General features: G+C 41.9%; 1 protein-coding gene across 5 annotated transcripts in view; it reads left to right on the forward strand.

The window, feature by feature from the left end:
- Positions 1–7,229, forward strand: part of SLC9A7 (solute carrier family 9 member A7) — a 161,334-nt gene extending 154,105 nt beyond the window's left edge. For 4 of the 5 annotated variants that reach the window (XM_070461827.1, XM_070461824.1, XM_070461825.1 and 1 more), the window contains one exon: positions 1,627–7,229. In XM_070461827.1, coding sequence (XP_070317928.1) covers positions 1,627–1,902 — 276 coding nt within the window. In that variant the 3' untranslated portion in view covers positions 1,903–7,229. The remainder of the gene's footprint in view (positions 1–1,626) is intronic. The other variant, XR_011485732.1, reaches the window with a different exon arrangement.
- The last annotated feature ends 262 nt before the right edge of the window (positions 7,230–7,491 follow it).

The following is a 7,491-nucleotide window of genomic DNA, read 5'->3' on the forward strand; positions in this document are numbered from 1 at the left end:
CCAATGTCAGTAAGAATGCAGAAAACAAGCATGTGCTTGTCACCAGTACATGCCCAGAGATGGGCCAGGATAGGAGAGGTGAGGCAGGCAGAACCCAAGGGTCTTCCCTGGGCCAGTGCACAGAGATGAGGATCCCAGGCCTGAACATGGGAGTGTGACTGAACCTCTGGCTGAGTGGGGACCACATGGCTGTCAGAGAGGCAGATTCGGCATCCTACACCAGGGAGACCCTCTCAGGTAGAGGCCAAAGGATTTCTGATGTGCTTTGAAGGTAGGTCAGAAATAGGAAAGAAAGAACCATTTACCTGGAGCAGCTTGGAATCATGTGTTTGCCATTTAAGGAAGATGTTCCCAGTATTTGACAGCCTTGCAGGGGGGTTGGGGGGTGGGCGGCAGTGCAGGGAGTGAACCACTCCTCACTTTGCTTGTAAAACCATCCAGAGGGTGAAAGGTTGTGTCTGACCCCATGCAGCTTCCTGACGCTCTCCCTGTAGTCTTGTAGTTTCAAGTGGCTGCTACTTGGCTAATTTAGCCTGCTTTACTCAGCTTTGTCTGTTCTGTTACCACCACTGCTTAGCATGAGATGCCTGCCAGTCCTGTTCCCCAATGGGGTAATTTTTCACATCCTTTTTGTGGGGAGAACCTGTCTAGTGGCAGCATAAATCCTAACTCTGTTTCCAAGCAGCTGGACAACCTCAGGCAGATCCCATGGGGTCTCTCCAGTTTTCTTCTCTGTGACCTGAGTGTGTGTGCCCTTCACAGGGAAGGGGCAGGGATCAAATGAGAGCTTCTGTGACATTTGTGACAGGCGGACAATAGATGCTCAAGAAAACGTCCCCTCCCTCTCAGTTCCTCACTTCATCTACCTGAGGGCTTCCTTCTCATTAGGATGTTTCTGTGGGGATGAGAAGGAAATGCTAATTATGGCTCAACCTCTTCCTCAATTGCTTAGTAGGACAAAGAGCAATTCAAATGTAAACCGGATGGGTTTAGGATGGTTTGTGTAGAGCAGGAGCCCACCCCACCTCCCAGAATACTTTCCCAGAAAAGAGAAGGCCCAAAATCTAATTTGCAGGTTCACCCGAGGACCTTACCCATTCGTTTCTTATTGGGTTGAAAGTGAAAGTGTTGGTCTCTCAGTCATGTCTGACTCTTTTACGACCCCATGGACTGTAGCCTACCAGGCTCCTCTGTCCATGTGATTCTCCAGGCAAGAATGCTGGAGTGAGTTGCCATTCCCTTCTCCAGGGGATTTTTCCCAACCCAGGGATTAAACTCGCATCTCCTGCATTGCAGAATTCTTCACCACTGAGCCACAAGAGAGGCTGAAGATCCAGGCTAATCACCTTTTCTTCCCTTTTGTTACTTTTTGTCCCTATGCTATCAGGCATTTAAAATCAGAACTGCTCACTGGTCTTCAAAGTCCTGGTTCAGCAATAGTCTTACATGGACTAGCACTCTAGAGTTTACACCCATTTATCACACTAGAGGCTCAAGGCAGGCCAGTTTTATGATCCCCATTTTCAGATTAAGGAGTTGGGGCTGGCTTTGGCCCGGGAAGATATTGGTCTCCCATTTGTGGTTGATGTGGTTGATGATGTTGCTGTTGTTTGCTGCACTTTTCAGAACCAAGAGCCACTGAGAGAGGAAGACTCTGATTTCATCCTGACCGAGGGCGACCTCACCTTGACCTTCGGGGATAGCGCAGTGACTGCGAATGGCTCCTCAGGGTCCCACACGGCCTCCATGAGCCTCGAGGGTGGTCGGAGAATGAAGAGCAGCTCTGAGGAGGTGCTGGAACGAGACCTGGGAATAGGAGACCAAAAGGTTTCCAGCCGGGGCACCCGCCTGGTGTTCCCCTTGGAGGATAATGTGCGCCTTCCTGCCCAGAGCCCTGAGTGATGGGGTTGGGGAGGACCCACTGGCGGGGTGAGGATGGCTGCAAGCCCCAGCATTGTTGAGGTGGGGCCTTGACTGAATGGAACTAACACTTCTGTTTTATTGGGGTCTAAAAGATATCTTAACATTTAAAATTTCAGCCAAGATGCAGCTGGTGGGGTGAAAGTGTCTCTAAATCAAGGCAAATGCAGACCTATTCCCACTTTTTTCACATTGTAGTGCGCTGTTCAGAGTTAAACAAATAGCATGCTTTAACGCTGTCTTCATTCATTCACCTGCAGATCTGAACAAGGTGTGGCAGGTGCTGGGGGTTCCTCCCAGGAGAGGCTTCGTATCCAGACACAGCAGTGTAGGTTTCATTGGCTGTGGGCATACAAAGGGAGAACAGGCTAAGATTGTGAAGGATGACAGTTGCTATTGGACCTCCAAGGACTGTGAGCAACTGATGTTAAATGGACAGAAAACATGAGAAAGCAATTTGACTGGAGGCTCCAGCAACGAGGTTGTGTGACTGCACCCTCCTATCAGGATTCCTGCCCCTTTTTGACTCCCTGTGTTTCTTTTAGACTGAAGACTGGAAAATATGTCCATGAACATTTCAACATGGAGGAATGAATTCCAATTCCTTCTCTGGAAATCTCCATAAGGAAGAAGTTACTGGAATGTTTGAAACCAAAGGCAAAATAGTGTTATACTGTTGTTTTTAACTAATCTGAGGACAGGAAAAACTGTTTAGAAACTGATGGTGATATCACTGCAAAAATCTATAAGTTCTCAAGGTATTCCATATGAGCTGACTGCCTGGGAAATAATGAATAGGATTGGGTTCTACTGTGACTTTAGAAATAACACCATAATTTGTGGAATGCAGTCTTATCTATGAAAGAGAAAGCAGCAAGAAGCCTCAGAGGCAACAGGCTAGTATTCAGAGGGAAGAAATCTCACTGCAAACAAAATTAACTGCAAAGAAAATACAAGACAGTATTCTAATGACTGAGTAGAATTCCGAATTTTGAATTCATAAATGCATGAGATTTCAGTGGCCACATGAGGAATCAGAGGTGAGTCAATGGAAAGTTAAGCATTATTCAACCTGGTGGAAGGTTGGAAGGTTCTGTCGACTATAGTAGACAGCTTGAGAGTCTGGATATCTTGACATTGAATGCCATGTAGAGAAGGGCCATTTTCATGGTATCTGGGGAGCCTTATGCCAACTTAATGTGTAAGTGTGGTTTAAAGTTTAGGTTTTTATCAAGAGTTTGGGTTCTTTCTGGATGAGCTATTTCACCTGCCCATACCTGTAGTACTGAAATACTGAGAGAACTCTTAGAAACTAGGCTAGCAATTCCTCCTATGCTTCAGTGATAGCCTATTTTGAAAACCCAATTTCTAAAAAAAAAATGCTTTCATAAAATGTGGTAATTTTTCTTATTATGTCAGACAAAATAGTGGCCCAGTTCAGTCTACGACACTCATAATGAAATCAATCATTTAATCTTTTTAGCTGACATAATTTTTAAATAAGACATTGCTTGACACTTTTTGAATTGATAAATTGTGCAAACCAGGAAAAATTTGTTATTAGGCTGAGTCATATGAAATTGCTGATTTTTGACCATTTAAGAAAACAGAAATGGCAGTTTCATATGATTCAACATAATATAAATGAATCATTTTTATTCCCTTCTTTCCTTTGTATCTAAAGTCTATTTTGATTTTATGGTCCTCCATGGGCTTTGTCCTCTCCACTGCAAACATTTTATTCTAACCTGCTTAAATATAAATAAACAGAGATTTGCTGAGACCAAAACTTAGCTAGATTTGTAGTTATTTGGTTAGATTTTTCATTCAGTGAATCATTAAGTCACTGACCTGTGGTCCTAATTTTTGTTTGCAAGATGTGGAGATTAATCCTGACTTTACCAGGGGTCCTGGGAAGTGAGTTCACTCATCAAAAAACTTCCACTTCTCAGAAGTATCCTGCCTGCACTGAGTAACAAAAAAGTAATGTGCCACAAAGGCCGAAACCTCTTCACTCAAGGCCGAGTATTTGCTGCCAGTCCGGCAGAAATCAGATCAAAACTGCTAAGTAATGGTGCAGCCATCTAAAGAAAGATCCCCCGAGAGAGTAATCCCAAGTCATCGTAGAAACATGTTTGTTCTGAGTTGAGGGGTGGCATTTCAGCAGTCAAAAGCTCTAGAGTACAGGTTCTCATGCCTGGCTGCACATTAAGATTACTTGGCCAATTTTTACAAATACTGAACAGAGCCCTACCCTCAGAGATTCAGATTCAGTAGGTTGGTGCCTGGCTGCCATGTTTTGTTGTGGATCCTCAAGGATTCTAATGTGAAGCTAGGGTTGAGAGCCTCTAGTCTAGAACTTGCAGTGAACCCTATTTGGAACATTAAAGAAATGGTCTAGCAAAGAACATTTTAAATTGTTAGTCATGTGGAACAAACAGGGTTGATCAGCAATACAGAGAGGGTAGTTGTGAGAGTTTCATGCTAAAAATCTTTACAGAAGTCAAGAACATACTTTGTAAAATACAACTGAAAAGGTCACTTTTGAAAATCTTAGAGCATGAGAGGGAGAGATGGGTGATTGAGTGTATGTATGGGGGGGTTAAAAATTGTCATCTTTGCTCCCATTTGTTGGGGGGAAAGGGGGTTTTGTCTTAACTGGACTGCTGACTAGTCAAATGTGACAGTTTCTGAGATGCTATCTTTGCAGTTTAACCTGATATTAATAGTCCCTTTCACAGTCAAGTGAACTTTATCTTCACATTTTGCTTGTACTCATGCTTGCATCCACGCTGGACTCCTCGAAATAAGAATGGGCCCATTCATTGCCAGAGCAGGGTAACCATATTACTTAGAAAGTTGTGATCAATCTGCTGTCTCATGTGGCAGTGGTGTCAGTAGCAGGTAATTAAGGAGATGCAAACTTTTGTATAGCACCAACAGAGGAAAGAAAAAACCACCTGCAATTCCTTTTTATACTGTTTTTGAGGACAAGGAGAATTGAACTAAAGAAGGAAATTTGGAATTTAAAGAAGGCTGTATTTCTTCCTAGGAAACAGGCATAAGAAGGGCATATATGATTAAATGGACTCTGGCCATCAGGATACTTATTGGAGTGACCAGACAAACAAGCATTTATGTCCTACAGCCAAAAATCACACTGTGACATCAAATGTTTCATCAAGTAAACAGCAAGGAGCTCTTTAGGCTGTGTTCTCTAGACCTGAAAATATCCTTCATGGTTCAGTCAACAAATATCTCTGTAGAAACCTGAAAAAATGTTCTCTCAGCTATCCATGAACATTTCAGTCTAGGGCAAACAAGTAATATTTGTTTCAAAAACAGAAGTCTGTTTCACGCACACATGCCCAAGCCCCATCATAGCTCCCCCTTTCTTTGTCCGCAGCGGAAGTTAATGTTTTCATGTCAGCTATCTAATGTGAACAAAATGATTTCTAAATCTAGAAACACTGCTGATGCACTTAGGTGAAATTGCTGGCAGGGCAAACAAGCAACTCATTGCAGGGGAAGTCATCCTTTTGGAAACCTACCTTGGTACCCATTGTGAGCTCTAGGAGGTGGATCAGAAAGCTGATTTTCCCATCTGCTATAAAATGGAACCTGGTTTGAGGGCATCAGGAAAGTCAGCTTGCTGATTCAGTAACTATATGACTTCTTATTCTGCTTCACAAATGGGGCACTTGACAGGTTTCATGCTTGCTTTTTGATGTTGCTTCTGTAGATGAGTTAGTGAAGGAGCTAGTCTGTCAAATACTGTCATTGAATTCTGATTCCTTCTGTGTTTTTAACTGAGAATCTGACTCACCAGTGTCAATTGCTACGTTCTGATACAGGTACAGTAAATTGAGGGCATTTCGTGACCAAGACTTACAGTTTAGAAACAACCCACCTGAATGCTGCTTTCACCATGTGGATACCTGAAAAGACCTCTCCTCTCTCTAAAACCTAATAAGAACAGTCTACAGAGAAGTATTCTGGAAACCAATGCTAGTGTCTAATGGGGAAAAGCAAGTAGGCTCTTTGACAATCCTTTCAAAACAAGACCTAGAAATAAACCCTTTTTCTTCCAGTTCTGCGTTTCATGAGCAGAGTTTCTGTAAATTAACAAACCCATCTTGTCAGCCAGTGCTAACACAAATTGTAAAGAGCAAAACCAAAGTTTTTGATGTTTTATTTTTGTAAGGTTATACTCTAATCACAGCCCACATGACACACACAGGCAGCCAGTTTTCTGCTACATGAGCCTTGGAGAAAACAACAAGGAGGGCTTCCTGTTCTGCTGCCCTTTGAAAAGGTCTGCAACAGACACAAGAGTGCTTAGGAGAGGTCACTTTCTTACCCTGATGACCACCTTTTGGGAAAGCTTCACAGAACTGCCAAGTGTCATAGTCAGCTCGACTCTTGGCCAGTGGAAAATTATCTGGGTGGGCCTGTATGTGTTGGAGGAACTCAGATGGAAAAGGACTTGGAAATATCATGAAGAACTCTACATTTGCTGTCTAAAGCACTTCAAACAAGTTAAGATCCCAGTGTCAGTGGGTGAGTGTCTTAACTGCATGGACATTTGGGGGTCGACTTTAGTTGTGGTATTCCAGCTGTGAGCTTTGGAGAAGCAATGGGGTGGTTTTTCAGTCATGTGGGTATTATTAAGTCTATGGGTTTGGAATCTGTCACTGAAATCACTCATTCAAAAGTATGACTTCATAGTAGGGTCACTTAGGTTTGTTTTTAAAGAAAATACATCTGGTATTTCTTACTTAGGAAGTTTTACTATGTCCATTAAAATGATTAAATGGGGAGGCCACCAAGATTCATTTAATAGCTGAAAAGCAGTTTTTTAAATAGACTAGGATGAATTTAATTGGGGCTGATGTGACCTTCAGGGGAATTTTTTATAGACAGCCTCCATACTGTAATTGGGGAAATTTTTGTCTTTTACTTCCATTCAATAGTAGCAAACTGGTGGTTTTATAAAATCAACATAGTGTGTTATATAAACATGTTATATAAAATAATATTAAAACATGTCTAACTGTGAAAACGTGAAGATTTGGAGTTATCAGCAACCTTTATGTGCAATAAAGAAAACTGGAGTTAGGCCCCCAACGTGTTCCTTCTCCCTAGCATTTTACTTAATGTTTGCCTTTGTGTATATGTTTAGATTGATATTATAAAGCTAGCTACATGTTTTCCTCCCCTTTACTGATATTTAACACATTTTTCTCAAGGCCTTTTTTTCTTTCCTTTTTTTTTTAACAAAAATCAAAATAAAAAGATTAACTGGCTGAGCTCATCTTGTTTCATACTTTTAAAAGCATTGTCCATTAGTAGAAGAATGCAGTATGGGCCTGTTCTTAGTCTGTTTCTTTCCCACACAGAGAGGTTCTGTTCTGGGTGGAAACTATTCCTCTCCAACTTCATTTAAAACAGAGATGGACAAATTACAGTGACCCCTGGATCAAATCCAGTCTACTGCTTGCTTTTTTTTTCTTTTTTTTTTTTTTACTGCTTGCTTTTGTAAATAAAGTTTTATTGGCATACACTCTACTC

This window comes from Odocoileus virginianus, chromosome X, assembly GCF_023699985.2.
Source record: "Odocoileus virginianus isolate 20LAN1187 ecotype Illinois chromosome X, Ovbor_1.2, whole genome shotgun sequence".
NCBI lineage: Eukaryota > Metazoa > Chordata > Mammalia > Artiodactyla > Cervidae > Odocoileus > Odocoileus virginianus.